This window comes from Stegodyphus dumicola, chromosome 7 (genome assembly GCF_044657685.1).
Source record: "Stegodyphus dumicola isolate Sdum_Otavi_A_Nest chromosome 7, ASM4465768v1".
Classification (NCBI taxonomy): domain Eukaryota; kingdom Metazoa; phylum Arthropoda; class Arachnida; order Araneae; family Eresidae; genus Stegodyphus; species Stegodyphus dumicola.
The window spans coordinates 22,294,374-22,320,982 of record NC_140774.1 but is presented as its reverse complement, the minus strand read 5'-3'; the positions used below and the strand labels follow the sequence as shown (position 1 = coordinate 22,320,982).

General features: G+C 32.9%; 1 protein-coding gene across 1 annotated transcript in view; it reads right to left on the bottom strand.

Moving 5' to 3' along the window:
* Positions 1-276: 276 nt before the first annotated feature.
* The window catches only part of LOC118204274 (uncharacterized), a 280,535-nt gene continuing 254,202 nt past the window's right edge, over positions 277-26,609 (bottom strand). The window contains exons 33-37 of the mRNA XM_085821358.1: positions 21,560-21,614; positions 21,397-21,473; positions 2,539-2,641; positions 2,189-2,263; positions 277-434 (exon numbers count right to left, since the gene is read on the bottom strand). Coding sequence (XP_085677484.1) covers positions 367-434; positions 2,189-2,263; positions 2,539-2,641; positions 21,397-21,473; positions 21,560-21,614 — 378 coding nt within the window. The 3' untranslated portion in view covers positions 277-366. The remainder of the gene's footprint in view (positions 435-2,188; positions 2,264-2,538; positions 2,642-21,396; positions 21,474-21,559; positions 21,615-26,609) is intronic.

Below are 26,609 nucleotides of genomic sequence, written 5' to 3'. Positions count from 1 at the left end.
AACTTTTGTTCATATTCTTAGTCTAATTGTTATCTTTAAATTATTTACGTGCAGTTGTTTGTATGATGATTAAGTTGCATGCTGCAAATTATTAATGCAGAAAAAATTAAGACTCTCGATGAAGAAAATCGTTCTTGTAAAATGTTCGATACAAGACAAAGGTTGGGTATCAGTAGTTAGGCGAGTAAATCCCTCTATGTTTTTCGATTTTCCAGAAAAATCTTTAATCCTAAGATTTCGAAGTATTTTTTAAAAAGCTCACAAATTCTAAATATATTTTAATACCTGAAGTGATTTTTTTATTGCAATCTAATTACTACATTTATAGAAGTTCTGAATTTCTGTTAGCACTAGTTTATTTTCTCTTCACATGTCATTAGGAGGCGGTATTTTCTGAAGAATACCCGTGTTGCCATCGAGCCTTACGTAATCTCCTATATTAAAAAAAAAGCGAGTTTTAATGCACATTATAAGACTGCAAAATGTTTGCATGATTAGAAAAATCTCAGTACAACGATATCGATAATTATTTGGTATTAATTATAAAAATCAAACAGTTCGAAAAGCATAAGTTAAAATAACAGCACAGCTCAACTTTCAGAATATCAATTATCTTCTGAAAATGATTCACTTTATCTGATAGTGATCCATTAAATACTTAATTACTCATATTGGGTCATTAACTAGAAGTTATAAGAGTACATTTTACATATTTACAATATACAGTTGGCAACAGGGAAAGGCAGTAGACTAACGTTTCAGCTGGAAAAAGGCAAGCGACAAAAGGGCAAAAGTTATGGGCTACTGATGTTGAAATTACGGATGGTGATGTTACTGCATTTCTCAACTGAGAGTCTTAGTATTGTTTACTTACTATTGGCTAATTAAAACATTTGGTCTGAGCTATAGTATTTCGTGGCTAAAAAGGTTCAGTTTCAGTTTTGCCGTTATGCCGTTTGCTTTATTACTCTTAAAGATCATGTAACTGATATTAATTCTGAAATGGCATTCTTCAGAAAGCTTTATAAAAATCAGGAAAACCTAAAAGGAAACTTAATGGGTATTACAAATAAAAATTTCCAATGATTTTTCTTCGTTGAATTGTAAAATATTTTATTAAATTGTTTCTATTTCTGCATTTTTGGCTGAGCTAAACTGAGGTTTTTGACTTAGTACTTTGGCAATATTAGACAGTATTGCTTTACAAATATGCAGATTTGCTTATTTCCTACAATTATCAAAATTTTAAACACAATATTAATCATTTCTGTTGTATTCTTTTGTTTTCTACTGCTTCCATTTCTTTTATGTAAAATAGCTCTTAAGATGTCTTTGTTTTGCGCTTTTGTTTGGCTTTAATTTTCCCACAATTTAATAATAGTATATTTTACAACTCTGCGATTTTCATAATTAAATACTTCCTCCTTAAACTGAAAGATTAGTCTAATGCTTTCATTTTGAACCGCGAAATTAGTTCCCAAAACGTTAATTCAAAGTGGCGGTGCGAGCTTCTGAATAACTTGTAGGGTATTTATGTTAATTAACCAGTTATTTTATGTTCTGAATTTGTACTATCACTTCTCTCTTTCAGTTTTTCCTGCCAGAATTCGAATCAGCTCGCACATATTTAAGTGAGAGTTTGAGATTGTTTAGGCAGAGCGTGTTACGTCTGTTTCACGTTACTAGTTTGTTATTCTAAGATAAGTGCTCTCGTCTTCGGCATTGCTTTATTCTTGTCGATAGTGCTGTAACACCAGTGTAAGCTAAGAGCCAAATTCCGCGTTAAATTTCTCTGCCTAGCCTTTGGCATTTTCTTAGTATCGGGTGTGTCTTCGGTTCAGCTTGCTTAGATTTAAATAAAAGGGTCTTTTACACCCATCTTAAGTTTCTGTTTCATCTTAGACACAGCAATAAGTTGCTTACACTTTTTTTTTTTTTGAGGATTTGCCACGAGTTACATTTAGTAAAAAGCATATTCTCTACAAACTAATTGAAAATAACCAATGACAACTAACTTATTTCTTAAAACAATCATATTGTTTTCTTTTTTTGGATTTATTCAAGAATTTTACAAAATTATATTTGTTGCAGTTGTTAAAAGAACATTCAAATCTTCTTGTAAAAAAAGTTGCAGCTGTTAAAAATATTTCTATTTTTTTCCTAAAATTAAATAAATAAACAAATGTACCTGTCTCAAATCTTCTCGTTGCTCCATACATTGCAGCTATGCAAGGTATACCATATTCTCGACTAACTACAGCTCCTACAAAGTTAAACATCACATCACAAGATTTAGAACCATTAAAATACCATAAATGCAAAAATATACTAGCCACAATTTATATACAACTTTGTTCAGAGGTAAAATTTCAAAAATTATAACTAACCTATATATCATTAGTATCAGATTGAAAAATTTTAATGACATTACCTATAAAAAGTTTCCTTATAGAGCAACATACTTTGCTTTGCTAAAATCAATTCAGCGCTAAGTTTGATTTGTAAATAATTTGTACAAGAAAAATAAGCATCACACACCGTGAGAAATAAGTCCTCCTAATTCTGTAACTACCCCAGCCAGTGTCGGGAAGTAAGGTGTCCAGCCAATATCCGTGCTGTATGTCACAAGAATTTCTTTGGGCTGCAATGAAAAAAAGTAATTTATGAAAGGAAAAAGAATACGTACAGATAGAATTCTGTAATTCCTAGAAGCCTGTACGCATCATAATTTGCTTAGTCACGCAATCATGTTACCAAACTGCAATACTAGTTAATGTCATACGTCGCACCATTTAACAATGACGATTTACAATGTCGAAGAATTATATTTATTCGTGCTGCGTATCTAATACATAACAATACCACCTGCGTAACAATTCTTCAGGCAGCCAAATGCATGGCAATTTTTCAGCCAGCCAAGTGCATGGCAATTTTTCAGTTTTATCAACCAACATCCCCATTTTGTTATTTTTTATTTTTTTTTTTTTCTTTTTGCATTTTTTGTTTCAACGACTTTTATGACAAATAGAAATTACCTTTGTCTTAAAATTGATTTAAAATTATGTACCTGTGGGATTCGTCTGCACTGGTAAAAAGTCCAGTACAATTTTTGAAAGAATACAGTATTTTGCCACCCCCCCCGGGGGTCGACGTAGAGAACTCTGCGAAGCTACTGGCTAGGATCTGTACCTAGGCAGTCTCGGCCACGGGGGTATAAAAGATTATGAACTTGGTGGTTCTGAAGGCTCTGGGAAAGGTCACTTATTGGCCGGCCTCGGAGTCTGGCACGTCCTAGCGCGGCGTGGTGCTAGTAACCCGTGGGGTTTTTCCCCGGGGTCGCTGGGTAATGTCCCGCTGCGACGGGCTCGCCCGAGCGACTGGCAGGAGCAATTGACGACCGGTGCTGCCTGGTGACGTATCCAGGTGGTGCGCGGCTCTGCTGGAGGGTAATAGTGGAGGTTGAGCCTCCACGACGTGCCCGAAGGCAGAGTCGACCTGTAGTGAGATTTAGTTACTCGGAACAGGGAAGCCGAAACCCATAGTATTTTGCCACAAAATCGCTAAACGAAGATTTTATTCTATGGGTGTATTATTTATTCTATGGGTGTATTATTTATTCTATGGCTAAGATTTTATTCTACGGCTAAATGGATGGCTGGATCACTTGAATTAATGAGTCATCCAGTCATTCCTTTTACTTTTTGAAAGTGAATCTGACAATTACCTACGCTTTGTTGATATTCTAATTATCCTCAAAGAATTTTATTTCAGTACTATTGTTTACCTAAACCATTTCTTCTGTGTTCGTCTCTGCCTTCCCATATTTCATCAGGTCACTTTGCTAAACAAAAAATAGTTTTTTTTTTTTTTTTATTCTTATTTTGCTAAGAAGTTTGTTCTTGAGAATCTTTGCTATTTCATTGGAATCAGTTATTAAAAATCAGTTGCTACTGACAGAAGAATTTCTCCCTCAATGATTGGTAAAGCCTTAAAAAAATTGTCTTCCCATTTGAAAAGATACTTCGCTCCCCCAAATTTCCACAATAAGCTTGTCGTTTTTTTTATTTGATCCTTATACTGGTTAGAAAATCTCTCGGATTATTCAGAAACCCAACTTTCAGGTCATTTTCTCCTTTATTAGTAAAATTTGTGTTTCTATCCTTAAGGATCTGAACTCTGATCCTAAGGAATTCATAGATATTTTGTGAATCTGGTTTGCCATACGTAAAGGAGATATCAACAAATCTTCGATAGCTAATCATAATAGGACACTAATAATAATTTTGATTTTAGTTTTATCCATAAGGCTAGTTTAAAAATTATCCATGCACTTTCTTCAGTTGGTGAACTTAATCTAATGATTGGATGACATTAATTTAATCCAAGGACAGGGAAAAGTGGACGGAGCACCAAACTTCTTCAGTGACATTTACAGGTATTGCTCCACTGCACTACTGTACCCGCTGGCCGTTCGGTTGGCCCGCATCAGAAGCCAGTCCAACAAGGCATTTACACAGATATTTTACATTAATTCTAGACTTTCGTATTGAATATAAAATTACAAAAACACGGTATAGCATTATTATAAGGAACTTAATCGATTAACAAAAGTTGGATTATGACAGATTAATATAACATAATTACTTCGAACATACATTAGTATTTCACACAATACGTTTACATTATATATATGATTACATCAAATTGCATTAAACATTTTTTAAGAGACTAATTATCGTAGAATATTTTGTGCATCTCCTAGTACATTGCCGTATTCCTAAGACATTAAGGTATCTGTTGTTTGATATTACATATCTTGTTAATACATTTCCTTTCATTTTTATCATGTTACAGACAGTTGCAACATTTCTGAAATCTTACATTGTTTTTTATTTCAGAATTCCATTAAGTTAGATTTTATTTTATTTTCTATTTTCCGCAATAGGCGCCGCCTCAGTAGACGGTGTTAAATTCGTGTTTACTTTACTCTGCATATTACTTTCGACATTGTTGTCGCTCCTTTGTTCTGCAGAAAATGTTTTGCTACCGAAGAGGAGGGATCAGTGTTTTGATCTATATCTGAAACTGATAGAGTTTTATTCGAAATCTATGACAAATTAAGACTGTTTTTCTATTTATTTTTAAATTTTGCATTAGGCATGTTTCTCTTTCACGTAATTTTTTACATTAGTGACAATTAGACCTCCCAACGATCAAAGCGCGGCATACGAAGTAATGCCAATATTACCCACTAAACATTTACTTTCTGTATTTATTTGTTGCCAAATTCGAGCTGTTGCATCAATCTGAGTTTCCTCTACGATACGAAAAACGACCAGCGTAGAAAAAGTGGCTAACTTTGGCGGCAAACAATTAGTTTTTTTTTATTATTATTTTTTTATTTAGGATGAAAAATGTTTGGCAATCACTTCTGAAGAAGCTTCGATGTCCCCCCCCCCCACTGAGCTACAACGTCTGCATCTGCATGAATTCCGCTAAGTATCACTTCCAGCTGTTGCACGTATATTTCTTGTTCCGGCATTTTGAAGAACACCATACACCGCTGATTTTTTGCGTATGAACTCCGGAATGTAGATCCACAAAACTAAATTTGTGATTCACTCTGAAAAGCTGGAAACTTTTTTTTTTTATTTTTTTTTTTTTTTTTTTTTTTTTTTTTTTTGCATTTTTCTGTTTTATAGGTGAAACAGAAGTCGAAATAAATTTAATGTTTTTTTTTTTTTTTTTTTTTTAAATATTTTCTTTGACTGCCTTTAACAAAGCCGTGACCTTTCGATCTGGCATTGTAATAAAAAAGGTTTCTTTAATTTGCTCGCAAATATCAATAAAAGTATACTGAGATCGCAAAAGGTAGGTAAAATTATTTTTTCTTTTCGAGAACAGGCTTTCTCTAACATCAAGTCTTTACCAACTATTTCTTTCAATTTCATTACTCTTCATCTAGTAGATGCATTTCTCTCAAATAATTTTTTCACTGTATAATAGTAGTGTCAGCCATGCTGAGTTCTTCTGGGCAAAATTTTATGAGTGTTATTTCGTTAGACCAACAGTATCTATCTCTGAATCTAATGGCAGGAAGAAATAGCTGCAGACCAGCTGCCGACTCACATTCCTGCCGATTCAATGTCTTTTGAACATCGCCACGCATTCTCCGACTGACTGCATTTCGTGCGAATTGGAACACTGACGGTTACTTTGCAATATACACTCTGTCACAAAAAATATATGCAGCCAGAAGGAAAGTAACTACTATCACGAAACTTAACATATGTGTATTGTATGAAGAGACAAACAAATGATTAAAATCAGTAAGTAGTATTTTCTCTCGTGCAGCGTATTTGCAAAATTACAGGAGGCAATTATTTCGAATTTTAATCAGCTGTATTGGAAATTCAAATGTTACGCTACATTTCCAATGAAATAATAATTGTCCATTTATTACTGCTTACTTTTTGTTATGATGCAAACTTGCATACCGTTTTGATACAGCCGCAGCTTAAATTGCGCTTTAGCCCACCGGAGTCCGGATCTGGTACTTTTCAGTTTATGGGATAAATCATAATTCTATACGGAGCTCACCGAAGTTGTCTGGTATTTCAAATCTCTCACGTATTCTAAATCTTTCACTTTGGTATTCTTAATCTCTCACGTAAATGTAATTTTTCGTATCAGTAATAGGAATGGAATAAATGCAGGTTATGCAAATATAAGTAAAAATTTTGAATTAAAAGAAAGTCTTCAGATCTAGGAAATTCAGTAGAATGTGCAAATATTCATCCTATTCGAAGCTTATTTTTGGGTTTACATAGCATATATAATGTAAGTTTACTAAAAAGAGATATAATGAAGATCAAGTATTCTGCAGAATCTAGACGATAATTATACAAAACTAGTTATTTGGGCGTTCTCCATAAAAAGTGGTTCTAGCGAAGGAAACATGCCAGCAATCTTCTGAAACTCTAAGTAAGCCTTTGATCTTCGCTCTTATGTAGAATTTACAATTCTACTAAAAACGTTTGTAAGAGTGAAGATCAGGTGCTCACCTAAACAAACTTTCATTTTCAGTCAATGTGTCTTTGTCGTTAAGTTCAATTTGAGAGTTTAACTTATTTGTTGAGACCAGATTTTCCGTTTCTTTTAGTCGTCGCTGTTGAGTACAAGTTTGTATGGCGCTTATCATATAAATTTGAACTTCTTTATGTAGTTTTGCTTCTTCAAAGAATGCAGCGGTTTTGTTACCTAGACGATACCTTCCTTTATCTAATGAATCTCTTAATACTGCAGCCTTTGTTATTATATGACCAAGATCACATTCAAGCTCTACCTCAGCCAAAGGTAAGCCCGTTGGATATTCTTCCAAAGGTGTTCGTATCCACACGGTCTCACCCGTATATGTTAAGTGCCTTTTAGGAAGGACGCTATAACACAATTAAATTTTCCTCACAGCCTAATCCAGACGAAAATAATCTTTTACATTTGTGTATTTAACCGAAACATTTTACATTTTTGTGTATTTAACCGAAACAAGTCCTAATTCAAATTTAAGGGTGTACTGGTGAAAAGTCAGGTGTAAGGTAAAAATAAAAAATACAATTAATTAATCCAATGAAATATGACATTTTATTTAGAAAGAGACATTAGTTCAATTCAAGATCATTAAAATGATAAAAATATTAATAGTAAAAGAAATAATTTACCCGGGTAAAATCGGAACTCAACATAGGATATAATATGTAATTTTCTATTAAGTTTAACTATTTTCCTTTTAGACTCTACTTTTCCTGCTTAATCAATTTCATAAATTGTTATTTGAAAATTTAAGTAGAACAATTAACAACAACCATATTGCACATAAAAATCATTTACCGATAAAAGAAACAACCATAACATACTTCTAGGAGTATACCGTAAATAAATTTTTCAGTAGGATTGATTTTTAATCGTTCCGGCGCTAGAGGATAATCACTATGCAGTTCATGAAGTTGTTTTGGGTATTCCAAATCTACTTCTAATAAATAACCATATTTTCCATTATCATCAATATCATTAATTTTAAATAATTTTATTTCCTCTTCAGATAACCATCTAAATTCACAGGTTGGAAGTAGGTGAGTCATGGCCCAACCATATAAATTATTAGCGTCTAAGTATATTATATATATAGTGTCATCCTCTAGAATACAATTGTTCACATATTTATTGTCGGCTTTACTAAAACGATTAACAATAACACTTACGCCACCGCACAAGGATTTTTCAAAAAATAAATGCATGTCTGGATCAGTTAAAAGTGCGATGCAATTGATTTTTTTATGCTTCATTTTACCGAGTCCTTGCATGATCAAATGACCATCATAGTTCTTCAACCCATGAAAAATAACCGGAAATTTTTTAGTGAGTTTAAAATTCGGATTGCATCTTCTATGTGCTGCTCCGCGATACTTTCCTGTAATGTGATCATGATCTCGATCACGTTCTTTGCCTAAAGTACTTCTGCATATGTGACAAACTTTAGCTTGTCGAAAAAGAACTTCTTCTTCAGAAGATATTTCCATTGGTCTCTTATTATTTAAAATATCACTTATTAATTGTTCTTCGTTAAGCATGTCTTGAAGGAAGTGATCAACAACATCATCTCCTCTGTAAACTACAGGCTCTTTGAACGTTCTTCCATCAGGACCTATAACATTATAGCAGTACCCAATGGAATATGATGAGACATAATTACTGAATGAGAAGTGTTCGGATCGTTTGTACAAGTGTCAACTTTAACAATGAACGATTCAAAATCCGCGTATATGACAAAAGGTACTTTCAGTTGAAATTCATACTTTTCAAACTGCAATCATTTTTCTTCTTCTGAAGGCATAACGATTTTCTGAAGGCCATGAGTTTGACAATTTTGTATATGAGATGTCAAAATATTTTGCTTCGAAAACCGATGCAAACAGTAGGGACAATAAAAGGCAACTCCATTATGCTTTGTCAGGGAACTTAAAAGCCTACTAACATTTTTTATGTAGCAATAATGCCTTTTTTCTTCCTCACTCAAAAGCAGAAGGTTCACGTGAATGCTGTTCACTTTCTTTGTAATATGCAATGGGAAAACTTCTTTTTCAAAACCAAACACATTGACAGATATACCATTCATTCTTTCAAATTTTTCAATTTGCTGCAGAGGCAATGGGAAATCAAGCCCATCAAACTTCAGCTCCTCCATACGCTGTTCATACTGTGTAATACGTTCAGCATGTGAAGGTAAAGGATGAATTGCTGCTAAAATGGACCATAAAAAGTACTTTTGGTCATTATTTTTAACGTTAATAACAGCTCCCTTAATTGAAATTTCTCAAGGTGTGGGTATATAACTAGATGCAGAAAGCGGCTGAAATTTAGCAACATTAACAATTAAACAGATTATGGAATTCAGTACCCATCCACTTCCTTTTCTTTCAAAGCTTTCAAAGCTTGACAAAATCTTTTCGAAACCTTCAACAAGATTACTTCTGAATTCAGATTCTGGTAGACTAACAAAACAATCATTTCTAATAAATGAAATGCAGTATTCAAAGTCGTTGATGGAGCTATTTCGTATTTTCCATTAGAGTCGTGCGTAGAATGTATTAAATATTAGGAATTAATATTTAATTTACATGGGTATCTCTAGATAGAAATTCACAATTTTTTTTAAAAAGGTTTATATTTACCTATATCTTATTCTAAATTAGTTTGCTTCTATTAAAGAGCTTGTACGTACTTAATTTTTAACGCTTTCTTCGTTCCGTAATACAGTTTCATAGTGTAGTCATTGAAATAATTGTGAAAGTGATAAATTTAATGTTGCGGGTTAAAGTGTGTTTCATGAGGAGAAATTTTCGTTATGATATTCAGGAATTTTTTATTTTTTTTATTTTAACTGTTTCATTTTATCAAATAATTAACAGTTCACATTTTTTTTTTTTAGGAATTTAGAACTTACAGTTGAACATTTCCGAAGTAAAGTTAGTTCATTGGGATTGTTTCAATTGACATCTAAAGGTAAGAAAAACATTTTTTTACATGAGAACTTTGAATACTTGTTAGATTTTAAAGGTGGAATTTAAGAACGAAAACGTTTAGAAATTACCTCCTTATAATAAAAAATAGTATTAATAAATGTGATGAAAATTGATAAATAGCGAAATGTTAGTTGACATTGAATAATTAGTAATTAATGTATAAAATATTTAGTTTGAAGTATGAGGCGATATTTGAATAATGATTTCGTAAAGATGTTATGAAATATGATGGAAAACACTAGTTTTCTCCTCTATTTACGTCATTATTTGTAGTGTATTCCGTAAATATTTGAAATAATTTAGGAGTCTTAACTTTATCCTTAGGCTTGCAAGATGTATCTTTGTGATATTTGCAAGAAAATATTTGGAACTAAAAGAAATTTAGTGCAACACAAGAAAACACATGACATAAAATCTGTGCCTTGTACAGAATGTGATGCCTTGTTTCATAGGATTAGTCATCGCATGCGTCATATGGCAACTGTACATGGTGATAGTAAACTATTTTCCTGTAATAAATGCGGAAAGTTATTTTCTAGAAAGGATAATTGTAAACATCATCAGAAGTCCTGCGTCCCTCATAAGCAACGGAAGTCTGGTGACGGACATTCGTCGAAGCGTAAAAGGCCCAAGTCTGACAGTGAAATACATTTTGAAAATCCATGCAATTTCACTAAAGTTTTGAATGATACTTTAGCTGTTCATCGGATAAATCCAAAGGAAAATGAAAACGGAGATGTAAATATTTTTCTACAAAATTCAATTGATAAAGTAGAGCATATTTTACTTTCTGAAAGAGAGGAAAAAAGAAGCATTAAGTGGTATGCGGCACTTGAAGCACGTTTTCAGAGACGTAGCTCCATCAACGAATTTGAATACTGCATTTCATTTTTTAGAACTGATTGTTTTGTTAGTCTACCAGAATCTGAATTCAGAAGTAATCTTGGTGAAGGTTGCGAAAAGATTTTGTCAAGCTTTGAAAGCTTTGAAAGAAAAGGAAGTGGATGGGTACTGAATTCCATAATCTGTTTAATTTTTAATGTTGCTAAATTTCAGCCGCTTTCTGCATCTAGTTACATACCCACACCTTGAGAAATTTCAATTAAGGGAGCTGTTATTAACGTTAAAAATAATGACCAAAAGTACTTTTTATGGTCCATTTTAGCTGCAATTCATCCTTTACCTTCACATGCTGAACGTATTACACAGTATGAACAGCGTATGGAGGAGCTGAAGTTTGATGGGCTTGATTTCCCATTGCCTCTGCAGCAAATTGAAAAATTTGAAAGAATGAATGGTATATCTGTCAATGTGTTTGGTTTTGAAAAAGAAGTTTTCCCATTGCATATTACAAAGAAAGTGAACAGCATTCACGTGAACCTTCTGCTTTTGAGTGAGGAAGAAAAAAGGCATTATTGCTACATAAAAAATGTTAGTAGGCTTTTAAGTTCCCTGACAAAGCATAATGGAGTTGCCTTTTATTGTCCCTACTGTTTGCATCGGTTTTCGAAGCAAAATATTTTGACATCTCATATACAAAATTGTCAAACTCATGGCCTTCAGAAAATCGTTATGCCTTCAGAAGAAGAAAAATGATTGCAGTTTGAAAAGTATGAATTTCAACTGAAAGTACCTTTTGTCATATACGCGGATTTTGAATCGTTCATTGTTAAAGTTGACACTTGTACAAACGATCCGAACACTTCTCATTCAGTAATTATGTCTCATCATATTCCATTGGGTACTGCTATAATGTTATAGGTCCTGATGGAAGAACGTTCAAAGAGCCTGTAGTTTACAGAGGAGATGATGTTGTTGATCACTTCCTTCAAGACATGCTTAACGAAGAACAATTAATAAGTGATATTTTAAATAATAAGAGACCAATGGAAATATCTTCTGAAGAAGAAGTTCTTTTTCGACAAGCTAAAGTTTGTCACATATGCAGAAGTACTTTAGGCAAAGAACGTGTTCGAGATCATGATCACATTACAGAAAAGTATCGCGGAGCAGCACATAGAAGATGCAATCCGAATTTTAAACTCACTAAAAAAATTCCGGTTATTTTTCATGGGTTGAAGAACTATGATGGTCATTTGATCATGCAAGGACTCGGTAAAATGAAGCATAAAAAAATCAATTGCATCGCACAAAATATGGAGCAGTATGTTACATTTTCGATGGAAAAACTACAGTTTTTGGATTCTTTCCAGTTTATGGCCACATCACTGGAAAAACTGGCAGGAAATCTTGAAAACGAAGAATTTTATATACTGAAAGATTACATTAAAGACAGTAAAAAAATAAGTCTTCTGTTACGAAAAGGTGTTTATCCATATAATTACATCGATTGTTATGAAAAATTTGAGGAAGGAAAGCTACCTCACCGTGATGCTTTCCTCAACGACCTAACAAACGAAATACTTTCAGAAACTGATTATGATCATGCCCAAAATACGTGGAAAACGTTTGAACTTCAAAATTTAGGAGAATACCAGGATTTATACATGAAAACGGATGTACTGTTACTTGCCTGTGTTTTCGAAAACTTTAGAAATCTTTGCTTGAATTATTATGAGATCGACCCTTGTCATGTTTATACAGCGCCTGGATTAGCTTGGCAAGCTTGCTTAAAAATGACTAAAGTTAAATTAGAACTTTTAACTGATTCAGACATGCATTTATTTTTTGAAAAATCCTTGCGCGGAGGCGTAAGTGTTATTGTTAATCGTTTCAGTAAAGCCGACAATAAATATGTGAACAAGTGTGTTCTAGAGGATGACACTAAATACATAATATACTTAGACGCTAATAATTTATATGGTTGGGCCATGACTCAATTACTTGCAACCTGTGAATTTAGATGGTTATCTGAAGAGGAAATAAAATTATTTAAAATTAATGATATTGATGATAATGGAAAATATGGTTATTTATTAGAAGTAGATTTGGAATACCCAAAGCAACTTCATGAACTGCATAGTGATTATCCTCTAGCGCCGGAACAATTAAAATTCAATCCTGATATACTTTCATCTTATTGCAAAAAGATGCTTGAAAGTCGGAATGGGTTATTTCCTGGAAATGTTATGAAACTTTTTCCTAACTTATATGATAAGAAAATGTATGCACTGCATTCAAAAAATCTGAAACAATATGTTAAGTTGGGAATGAATTTAAAAAAAAATTCATCGAGTTATTGAATTCAAGCAAGGCACATGGATGAAACCGTATATAGAATTTAACACGGAACAACGAAAACTAGCTAAAAATGATTTCGAGAAAGACTTTTTCAAATTAATGAACAATTCTGTGTTTGGGAAGACGATAGAAAATTTGAGAAATCGTGTCCATATACGATTGGTAAATAATGAAAATTGCTTGAAAAAACTTGTAGCATCTCCCGCGTTTAAAGGTTATACGATTTTTAATGATGATTTTGCAGCAGTAAATATGAAGAAAACATCTCTTAAATTAAATCGACCCATATACGTTGGATGTTCCGTACTAGACATTAGTAAGACTCTTATGTACAGTTTTCATTATGATTTCATAAAGATAAAATATGGTAAAAATGCTAAATTACTTTTTACTGACACAGATTCTTTATGCTATGAAATTAAAACAGGGGATGTCTATGAAGACATGCTGAAAAATGAAGATTATTTTGATTTATCTAATTTTCCTAAGACGCACTTTGCATATTCCTCTAAGAATAAAAAAGTATTAGGAAAAATGAAAGATGAATTCTCAGGTGTTCCTCCGATTGAATTTATAGGATTAAGAGCAAAAATGTACAGTCTCATATCTGCTAAAGAAGAGAAAAAAAAACGCCAAAGGTATATCTAGATGTATTGTGAAAAATGTACTCTCACATGATGATTATAAACATTGTTTGTTTAGTAATGAGCAGTCAAAAGTGACAATGAAGAAAATTGCATCAAAACGTCATAAAATTAGTACTGTGGAAATGAGAAAAGTTGGCTTAAGTGCATTTGATGATAAAAGATATATACTCTCAAATGGTTTCGATACTTTAGCTCATGGTAATTTCAGAATCAAAGAAACTTTTTTTTTTTTTTTACTTTTTACACTGCTAAGGAGGACTACTGACCGGGAACAAACCCTTGCAGTATGATGTCCGCCCTGCAGACATTTATTAAGTCTAAATTAAAAAAAAAAAAAATACAGAGTCACATCTAGATAGGGAATACAAAAGACTACCTTGAATACATATGACATTCCTGATAGCACAGATTAAAAAAAAAAAAAAAAGAAAAAGAAAAAAAAAAAAAATACTTAGAAGTACAAAGCTGCATTGATACAAAACTGGTAAAGGTAAAACAAAAACAGTAAAATTTAAGACTAACATTGGAATTTCAAGCCTGCAGTTATACATCATACTGACTTACTATTATACACTTACTATAATTCCGCACATTACTTTAATATATATATATATATATATATATATATATTATGCAATATATTACTATAATACTGAACATACTGAACATACTGAACAACACACTAACCTTTGGAAACAGTCACAGTGAAATTACGAATATAATATATTGTAGCAGAGTTAAAATACGAGTCATTTCAAAACATTAAATCCAGCAAAATATTTCAATACATATTTACAAAGTTCTACAACCAAGAAAGTCTGGTTCAATACTATTATTATACATCACACTTACTTATCATTATACGACCCTAAACTATTATACTCCACATTAATAGAAAAAATTATACAAGATACTTAATGGAATACTGTACATACACTGAAATAAAATGGCGAATACTACAAAATAACAATCAATATACAATGTGCTTATCAGAAAGTTGGTTCTGCGGCCACGAATATTTGTTAGAAACTGTTACATTTTGCACAATACTAGAAACTGTTACAAAACATTTGAACACAATATTTCATGGTACTAGCCGAGAGCTCTATATATGTATTTACTATTATACCGCAAACTTAATTTGAAAACATAACACAACGCACTTACTACTTAACAGGTCAATACACTAAGACAATATGTAAATTGAAATACACAGAATACAATACAAAAATTAAGTAAACACAATATAATTTAAAGATTAATAATGGATAGAAGCGACACTGAAGTACAAATAGACAGACATTGATTGTGGTAATCTGCATCTAGGAGGTAACATGTTCCAGCAAAGTTATTCATGTACTGCACTAAACATGGCTGTCATGCATATACGTAACATAGGTACAATGGCATGCCATTAGTCTCTGAAATTGTCCTAACTTCAGTAGTTGAATATTATCGTATATAGTAAGATACCAAATTTGTAAGGTAAGAATTATGAAAGTTGGTATAGAATTGCCTGCTGTAGCTACTGTTGACACCGCTTCTGTTCAACAGAATTCACAAGTACAAATGTCCATTACTCGATGAATCTGATTAAATGCGAGCTTACTTCTCTTGAGGGTGTCTGACCACCCGGACCAGTGTGCTTCAGAGGGTTTTTTTAAATGAAATAGTATCGTGAGAGAGCATTCGAAAGCAAAGGGATCCGGATCACCTAGTGTTCCACATCTACAACTGTCTGAAGTAGCTAATCTGAAGCGCCGTAAATAGCTTGGAAATGGTCCGTGTCCAGTAAAGAAATGTGTAAGATGAGCACTACTAGCGACCAGATTCAGACCAACTTTGGGGAAGAAACGAAAGGTTCTGTGGTGGAGTTGTTCCATCTCTGTTGCCAAATTTCTAACATTTTGAGTTCGGTAATCTTTTTTAAATAGGAAACTGGTGCTTTTAGGGGTGTTAAAGGCATATTCAAGTCGTTAGCTGCTAGCTTAGCAAGCCTATCGGCCTCTTCATTTCCAGCAATGCCTACATACGCTGGAACCCAGCTCAAGTACGGTCGTTGGGACTCGAGAATCTGAAGTAGAGCATCCCTAATAATGTGGACAGAATCCGCTTTGCTGTTTAGTTCTTTAATGGCCAGTAGGCTCGATGCTGAATCACTCAGTATTCTGACTGGTCCTGTTAGATTTTGCTTAATCTAATGCTGCCTTAATTGCTACAAGTTCCGCCTGAAATACACTATTGTAATCTGACAGCCTCTGTGACCAAGTGTAGCAGATAGTATTGCCTCGCATGACGCAGAAGCCGCTACCTGTGCCAAGCTCCGTTTTGGAACCATCCGTATAAAGACAAATTTCGTGCCTAGCCGGAATTAAGGGCTCTATGGTGACTTTGTCATCATAATTTATGTCCGCCGGATGTCCCAGAGAACGAGGGGAATGATCCTCGTAATCACGAGACTCAAAGAAACTGAAGAATTAGCGAAGTAAATAATAAAAATATCATTAAATACATTGGGTGGGAGGTGGGATGAAGTGCAATTGCAAGGGACGTCCGATATCCTATACTGTCATAGCATTTTCCCTGACATGATATAGGCTCTACCACATGCACTTCGGTAACAAGGTGTGGGAACCTTGCCTAACTACCTTGCTAATTTTAAAAGTAAATAAAACTAGCACAATCCATTTATATCAAACATATGAGTAGAAGCAAATCAAATGAAATTTTAAAATAGAAATGAGTTTGAATATTAATACAAACGAATTAGAAATGTTGCACATGTAAATATTTAAATATAAAATTAAAAATAAATAAAAGATAAATAAGGGAAAAAGGCAAGAAAGTAAACTTATTATAAGAAAAATATATGAAAATAAACTTTTTGAAGGGGAGGGAGTAGAATATGAAATATTAAAAACAAAGAAAGTAAACAAAACATAGTAAAGTTTAATAAAAAGATTAAAAAAATTATGTAATATTATGTAAAAGGTGATTTAATAAAGAAATTTTAAAGTTCTGATTGTTATAAATTATTGTAGTTTTAAAAAAAATTTATCTCTATAATGTAAACATCAATCATTAAGGACTTGAAATGTAGTATATAAGATATTTCCCTACTATATACAAAGTAGCTTTCTTTATCGTATAAATAATCATATTCAGCTTGTAGGGTTTATATTTATTTTAACTAACATTTATTTTAAGTTTAAACTATCTTTCCTGTCAAGCCTTACTTTCCCCTGGAACTGCCAGTGCCAGAGTATGTAAATTTTAGTAGAATGCGCAAGGATTCAAATTATCAGCGGAAGTATTCTGAGTTAAATAGAAAGGAAACGAGTTCGAAGTGCGCTTTCTTGCTTCACGAGTGTGGAAGTGGCTAGTTAGAAATTGAAGAACCACGCGTTTCGGCCTGTGTGCTTGCCTCGGCAAATTATTAATCTTTCAACGTAATATTCAGAGTTTGCTGAATTATCAGCGGTATTGTAAAACGCGGTGAGGTTAGTTACGTTTAGAGAGCCTCGTAGTTAGTTACTTGTTAGTATCTCTTTTTAGTTTCTTATTTTTATTTTACCGCCGGGTCGGCGTAGTTTGTGAGCGTCAAGAGCACGCAATTGTAATTTCTAAAGTTGAATAAAAAGGGACTTAAACCCTTCTCAAGACTCTGTCTAATTTCCAATTTTCTGCAGTCACCACTTTGTTGCGTGCAGGTTGGAAGCGCGCAACTTTACAAGCTTCTTAAAAAAAGTCGCAAATACTCCTTCCTGTCGCTGCTACAACCTACAGTGTAGAAAAAAATCAGGTTTTTAGGGGGGGTATGTAAAAAATCAGTTTTCAGGGGACGCTATGTTAAAAGTATAGCTGCCCCTGCCCTGGAACTCTCATTTTCCCACTACTAACATTTCTTTACCAACGGTGCAAAACGATGATTTTCTCAAGTTTTCTGAGACAAAAAGGGTATATCAATTTAACTTTAACTAACTATTTAGTTCTATTTCTAACAAGTTTTCAGTCACTACTCCAATAAAACTTCTTAGTATACTATTCTAGCGTAGTTTTAAACTATTATTCTCTTAGCAGATTACTTAACAATTCAGATTTTCAGCTTAACTTAATCCAACGGTTAACCAAAATGACAGAGAACTGAGGTTAAACAAAAATAATAAAATTGGAACTGAACTTATCTGAAGTACTGAAGAACGACGACGCGGTCATACATGAACGATTCCAAATGGTCACATGGACCGCAGTCCGGTTGAACAATCAGCCCATCAGGAGACAATGGAAAAACTTGACTTCAGAGACGGAAGGATCGGAAACTTACTTCCATGGGAACCCTATATTTAAATTTGCTCGGTAACTATTAAATCTTTTAGATTTTCAAATGTCTTAATTTCTAAATCCGCAATCCACTCTATAAAATAACTATAAAGTTCATGAGCGTAATTTCTCAAAAATTTTTTTTATGTCGATAAAAGCATTGTTTCAACTTTTCACTGTTAAGTTTTTATCTTCTTAAGATTAGATTTTTCACATATTCGTACTTTGTCGCATCTTCAGACGGTTCTCTGGCTAACATATTGGAGATTTCGGTGGGTAAAACACCCAAAAAATAGGTCACCCAATCTTTCTTAGGAAACTAAGCCATTTCAGCATTTCTCTCAAAATTTATCAAGTATAGTCCCATTTCATCCCTTTTTTCGTCAAACTTTGGAGTAATTTGTGGCAACTGGATTTTGTAGCTTGATTCTACTATATTTGCGGTTGATTCTCTAGTTCGTATTACTTGATTTTCAATTTCAAGGCGCTTTGTTTCTAATTCATATGCCCTTACTTCTCTCGCTTCTTGAGCCAGGCGTTCAGCAATTATTCGGTTTAGAATTAATTTAACTTCTCCCACGTGGTAAAACTGACTTTCAGTGATTATCTTTTTAATTTCTGGGACCTTACTAGTTAGCGGCACTTCCTCACCTAATTCTTCCGCTACTTCTATTAAATCTTGTTTTCAACCCCTGGCAAGAAATGACATGTTTAGAAATAGAAAAACTCTTCGACAGCGTTTTCGAAACTAATTTTAAGAGGCTTTTAGACAATACTCAAAAATTCAAATCAACGTGCTTAATCTAGCCTCTTTTTTATTAGAAATTGAAGTATGACACAACGTATTTTTTTTTCTAAAACACTTAATGCAATAAAATTTATGTGCTTTCCGATAAACAAAAGTCTGCGAAGCTTGCTGTTAATAAATTATACTAAAAAAATAATTCAAGCCTCTAGCTTGATTCACACAACAAAATTCTTGATTTGCGATTCTAATACAAGAGCTCAAATTCCATAATAGAAATATTCTAATATTAAAGTAGTAAATTTGCCACTTTAATACAAAAGCTCCTATTTTATAATAGAAATATTCTAATATCAACATAATAAATTTGCCACTCTAATACAAGTGCTCAAATTTTAAAAGAACGTTAAATATTTTGACGCTTTAATCCAAAAGCTTAAAAACAGAATATCGTTCTATTAGTTTAATTCAATACTAAGATGCAACATTTTCATACAAAATGGCACAGTATTCATTAAAACATACTCACAAGTGCAGTATTTCCTTTTTTTTTTTTTTTTTTTTTTTTAAACAAACACTGGTTTTCTCTTTCGATCACAGTGACTACTACCAGATATTTATTCTTATATACATCTGTAATTAAGTTTTAAAGAACTCTCGCCATTTTTGAACGAACAACATACTTTATTAGTCAAAACTTACAGAATAACTGGAAAAACATTTTTTAAGCGCGCGCATCGCCTGCGGATATTCTTTGCGGATAATCGTTTGCGGTAATTTACATTTCTTAGTGGAATTATGTTGGTAGCGTAGCAATGCAAATATGTTACAAAATCTGTTATTGAAATAGTCTTACTCTGAACTTTGCTTAACATATTTCTACGATTTTATCCCAAGTATTTAATTTACCAAATGGCTGTACATATAAATCGTTAAAGAATTCCTCTTTAATTTTTTTATTAGCAGACATCATATGTAACATTAATACGAGAGAATCTGCCTTATCCATCTACAGAGGATCTCTTCCCTTCAGCAGATAAGATACTATAGAGTATTTTGATGTAATCAGATAAACATGTGTTACAAAATAGGCGGCACACCCCAAAAAATAAATAAAAATAAAAAAATCTCGTTCCTTTTAAGTTTTATGTGTCTCTCGTATTATTAAAAAGCCAACTGCAAGGATATTTGCATCCTTACATTACTAAAATATTTTCTTTCTTTGCTTTTGAGCTGAAGTTCTGTTTCTTTAAACGGATGAAAGTCTACAAGGCGAGATGTTTTTGGATCATGCTAAAATTTATATTTAATTAATTTTCGAAATATTTATCCTTTATTTGTTTGTACTTGCATGACTTAAATTACAAGTCAGATAGTATCTTATTATTATTAATAATATGCATATATTTGTTTTAGTTGTTTATTTAAATCCTTAATGTTTAAAATCTTTATAATCATTGATTCTTCCTGGCAGTGTCTCATCTGGTTTTTCTAATCACAAAGTATCCATTTTCGGGTTAGAATTCAAAACGTGCATCAAAACGGCATGAAAAATGTTCATGTGAGATATATTAGTCGATGGGCTATATTTTAATCTTAGAGCATTTTTCCCCTACGTATTTATTTTTTCATGCAATTCTGTTTAGTTGAAGAAACATTGTTTAAATAATCTTTCACCTTACATCTTTTATTGATAAGTGCGTTAAATTTCATTTAACAGATACGCTTGAATCTGGTCATCAACATCAACTTCTCAATGCTTTCCTTGTTTGTTTCAATTGGTGTTTTAAGTAATTAAAATCAAGCTTTGTGTCCTTTTTTATCAATTTGTTAGAAAATTCTATTCACTGGTAAAATATTAAGTTAAATGAATTGATTAAGGCAAAAATGGTAAAATCTTTCTGCCTAAGGGTCCATCAATGGTCTAACGGTACACTCGTTGAACGCTGATGAATCGATTCAGGTTCAATTCACTGCGAACGGGCTAAATGGGAGATTTCATACTCTTTCCTATATGTAATATAAGTATGCGTCGGTCTCCCTTAAGGGGGAAAAATAAATCGTCCTTTTCCTCTAGACATTTAATCCTTGTGTGTTTTGTCATAATCTGAATAATCAAATTTTACCTGCGATAGCGGATGTCATGTACTTTCATTTAAACAGCTCGTTTTCCTAGACTTGAGCCCGTATTAAAGTACTTGGTGTCCAGTAGTTTTAGCCGCTCTATCGCTCTGAACTTCGTTTTTCGTTGAGCAATATATTCATAAAACAATTCAATAATTCTGCTTATTTGTTCACACACACAACATAAAAAAATGAAAAATTTAACATTAGTGGAAGCAAGTTAGAAACGTATTTCTGAGATATTATGACAGAAGGAATAAAAAAAAATATTTTCAAATACCTTCAAAAGGGCCGCTTCTTCTAGAGTGATTGCTACGCGTACGTAACCTTCAACCACACATTGGCTTACTGGCACACCTAAGGAAAAATTAAAAAAAATATATGATACAACGTTCACGAATGTTATGTGCTTGTTGGAATAATAATATCGCTTTAGTTGTTACCTTTCATCACGAGATTTTCATCTGTAGAAACAATGGGTCTTTCAGCAAGGTTAATCTGCCAAATAAAAATATTCAAAGGATTACAGGAAGGCTGATACTTGTTTCAAATCTCTTAAAAGAAAACGTTTTGGATATTTTGAGTTATCTAAAACACGCGACAAACATTTTTCTCTGGTAAGATACACTGGTGAATTTCATACCGCCAGCGAGAAAATTGATTTTCATATTCTGCTCATTTCGACTGCTCATTTCTAATCATAATACTGTATATTCCGGTGTATAACGCGCACCTATAATTTCAAACTACATTTATTAATTTTTAAGTATATTTGCTGTATAACGCGCACCCTTTTCTTTACGAAGAAACCTGAAAGATATATGTGCAATGTTCTTATCTTCTGAAGTCATCCACTCGACGATTATTGCCAGACATTAGAACAATAGTGCACTGAACTGACACTCGGCGAGCCGATATAGTAGTTAGTGACCCTAACAGCGATGAGCCCGGGTTCGAATCCCGGAGAAGGCAAGGTTGTAATTGTCCATATCTTTATAGGAGGCAACGGTGGCCACCTTTGAGTGCTTCCATAATGAAATGGCCACCACTTCTGGCCCTTGTAATAGCTGAAGGTTAATGGCTATTAAATAAAGCCCCTGACCAATAAAAAAGATATTGAAATGACAAGTGATAAGGGGAACAATATAAGTATTGAGGTAGTAAATAATTATGCAAAGAGAATGGGTTCGATTCAATGCAGGTGTGCACAAGAATGTTATTCTAGGATTTTCGTAAAAGGGAGACAGAATTTAAGGCAAGAATGCGCTTCTGACTCGAATGAATTCGCGAAATTAGGACCCAGATGTTTTCTCTTTCTACAGTCATTTGAAGCCGTGATTTCGAAGTTGAACATCGAAGGTAAATCGTGTTTTTTTTCAGTTGAAATATACTTGCTATAGTGTTCCTTTTGGTATCGAATGTGCCTCCTGCCAACGAAACAACGCAGTGCTGGTTCCAAATGCAAAGTCATTCAGTTTACGAACGAAAATTCAAATCGTGCTACTGCAAGGATGTTTCGCGTTGGTAAAAGTAGGAATGGATGATGATTATTTATCTATGGATCAAAATAGCAATGATGATGAAGAAGAAACAGAATTCCATGATGTGCTGAAGATATAAACGGAAGATGAACATAACGAACTTTTCATGTTATAATGAAAATTTTAAGTTAATAATGTATGTGATTTAAATAAAACGCAGTTTAGGTATACGTAAAAGTCTGAATTTTATGCGCTGATTTTTTCCTTATTTTTAATTTACCATTTTTATATCCCACGTACAACGCGCAGCAGTAAATTTCGGTCTTATTTTTTTTTAAATGGCGCGTTATACGCCGGAACATACCGCATATCTCTTAGGTTAATTATTTCAATAGATAAAGGAAGAAATAGAATGATATTATTTTTACTGAGAGTACTTAATTTCAATTCAAGAATATTGTTATAGGTTGGGTTACTCAAAGATATGACAAAGCAAGTAAGCACTATGCCTAGAGGCAAGGTTGTTTTCGTGGATGAATAGATAGAACAAGATAGAATTTAAAATGTGCATTAAAGCAACATGAAAACCCTTTGGGTGAGATATGTTAGTGGTTGGCTTATCTTTTAATCTTAGGGTATTTTTTCCCTATGTATTTAATTTTTCATGCAATTCTGCAATTTTTACGCAAGTGTTGAGCAAAGCTCTCGAAATAAAATATTTTCCTTTCTATACCCATAAACAGGGTGTTCTATAAAGTTGCATACTGGTATTAGCTGCTTAAGCATTGATAATAGGCAAGTAATAGATAAATTATAGTCTAAGGAATACTAAGTAATAGATGGATTATAATCTATGTAATAGATAGATAAATTAGTAATAGATTGTAAGCACGTAAATTCCATTAAACGTTTTAAAATTAGGTAAAGAATTTTATGAAAATAATTCCATTTCTGTGGAATGACGAAAATCTACGATATTACTGATAAGAATTTGGTACTTTTCCGTCAACCATTCAACTCAATTCTTTCTTCCTAATAAGTTCGATATCTGTCAGTTATAAACAGATAAATTCATGATGCGAGTATTCAGTAACAGTAAATTCATAATGTGAGCGATTGGAGATTAGAAGGCAGTCCTTCTTCAAATTTTACATTTTTTATTGAATTAAAAAGCGGTTGATAACTTCCATAGCAATAAACTATATTTAACGGCATAGGATCGAACATTTTGTGGTCTATCAATTTCTTAACAAAAACAGTTTTTCCTGAACGCGTAAGACCTCTGATGAGACAAGTAGAAGGATGGACTAACTTAGGCAGTTCAATCTTATGAATAATAACTGCAAATAAATGTTTTGATATTTATACTTTACATAAAATCTACGACTTTAAATTGTCCCAGTATTCGCTGTTATGATTCTTTGTGAATCGCTTGAACACTTTTGTAGAACCCCTTCTACATAAATATTTTACGTACTAAGAGAGTGTGTCCCCCTTTTTCATTTATCTGAAGCTCGGATACACGAAAAAGTTAATGTCAGCTCCGTAATGACAGAATAAAAAAAATTATGAAATACATATAGAAATAAAAATCCGAAAATCTTTCCTGAAATTGAAATTTCTGTGATTTCTATTGAACGTCAGGAGGCCTGACTTTTTTTCCCTTTATCTTAATTTTTGCAGCCATTGTCACGTGCTCTCCTCAACAAATTCAAAACTTGTTCTGACAATAAACCCGAACAACAGTCTGGGCCCGGTTATAGCTAATGACTTAAAAGCTATCCTCCAGAGACGAATCAAAACTAAAACATACAACCCATTTTTTTTTATTATTATTATTCAGTGCAACACTGAATTCAGCTGTTATATCTGCTTACAAGGACCCTCGATCTGTGTCATATATACATATAAATGTAATTCAGCAGGACATTCAAGGGTCCTCTAAGTCTTCGGGCCCCTATGCGACGGCATTCCTTGCATACCCTTATATACGCCACTGCTGATAACCAAGGAGGGCATTTATCTGAGCTTATGTTTCATACATAATTTAGATATATCTACTTCATGATTAAATAAAAATTTCGCTGTAAAAAAAAAAAAAAAAGAAGAAGAAAGATTTCAGGTTTTAAATTACGTCCAAAGGGGCGTTTTTTCACGTTCTGTGTGTTAACTTTATTTATTAAATACCATGTTCTTTGCACTTAAAACATAAAATTAAGTTCAATAGCAATGTCGCAAAATAATTTTAAAATGAGCACATCTTTAGAATTTCCGATGCACAGTCTCCAGCGCTGGATATAAAAATCTTGAGTTTGTTAATCAAAAATTCGTTAAAGCTTTACAAAATATGAAATCGATAATAAAACAAATTCCAGATTTCAAATTCGGGCTTCCACATGCCCATATTCGCAGTAGGATTACGTCATTCAAAATTCGATGGCTCCATGTACCGTTGTTTTAAATAAAGAAAGAAAAATACATACATTTATGCAGATTTTTCATTATTTAATTTCTTCAAATATAATGCAGGACTCTAACATTTGGTGGAAAAAGTTTGAAAAGTGATTCGGCGTTTATAGTGATTCAACGCAAAATCGCAAAACGAAAACTATAGTCCTTCAGGGAGTTAGTTTGAAAAGTGATTTGCCGTTTATAGTGATTGTGATTCAAAGCAAAATCGCAAAACGAAAACTATAGTCCTTCAGGGACAAAGCCCCTTTGGACTAAAAAAGAAAATCTGGGCTCTATTTAAAATTAAAAGTTTACGTTCTTACTTGACACCATTTATTTTGAACATATCTAAGATTTCGTAAGTTTATTTTGTACCATTTAGATGCATTTCGAATATTTCTGAGTGATAGACGTACAGAAACAATTTAATGTAATTTTAAAAGTAATTTATTTAAACAAAGAGTGTAAAAGAATACCAGAAATTCATTTTCACAAGGTACTTATTGAGGCTACAGTTCAGAAATGGTGCTAAAGGCACAAGCCTACTATTGCTGTGCTTTTTAACATTTGATAATTGATTCTTGTGTACGTTTTAGCACGGAATCCGAAAATGATCTTCATCCTTTACCATTACGTAAGGGTATTTAACAAATTTAAAACTTCGAAATTATTAAAAAGTTTAAAAATTGCGAAAATATGAGATTTTTAAAATAGACGTAAAACCTTTTTCTTACAATTTTTGGTTTATAATAAGCGTTCTTATAGGAAAACCATTAAGGGATCTGATGGAGGAAGATACATTAATTCCATCAGTTTTTTAAGGAAAATTACTATAAATAAGCCTAATTTCCTATTTTATTGCATTTTTCATTTATTTCCATTAAATGGTTTTAAAAAAAATTTAAGTGGTACATTGCATCCTTAAAATCCTACCCCTTCCCTCTGATTTTCTTTAAAATTCTCTCAGGGAATCCACATTTTTTTTTTTTTTTTTTTTTTTTTTTGTACTGAAGATGAAGAGAGAACGAGAGAGTAGGCTCTCATGAGTGCATGCGCGGGTCAATAGCTCGGCTGAAAATAGAAATACCTCTGCTATATTAGAATAAATATTTTGTTGGATGTAACATGTCTTTACAGATTTATTGGCAGATATTCGTATGTTGATGGAAAATTTGTTTTTATATCATAAAGCAAATTCATCATTTTTTTAAATAGCTTTAAGAGACTGTAAAATGTCTGAAGATTTTTTTCGTTACATTTGTGATGAGTTAGTGGTGGAAAAGCAGAAAAAAAATATAACAAGTTTTGTGCGACAAGTGCCCCTCGCGTACTTCGGAGTGAAAAAAGGAGATCAAGCCAAAACTTCGCGATCCCGCAACGTTTGCTACATGTGTGTTGAAAGACTTAGACAGTAGTCAAAGGGTGAACAAGAAGAACTCGGATTTGGAATTCCAATGATGTAGCGAGAGTTATGAAATCATGGTTTCGGTATGAAGATTAAAAAAGAATCAATTCTCTAAATGTACCATCCGCCTCATAGTCTAGATGTACCATTTCCTTA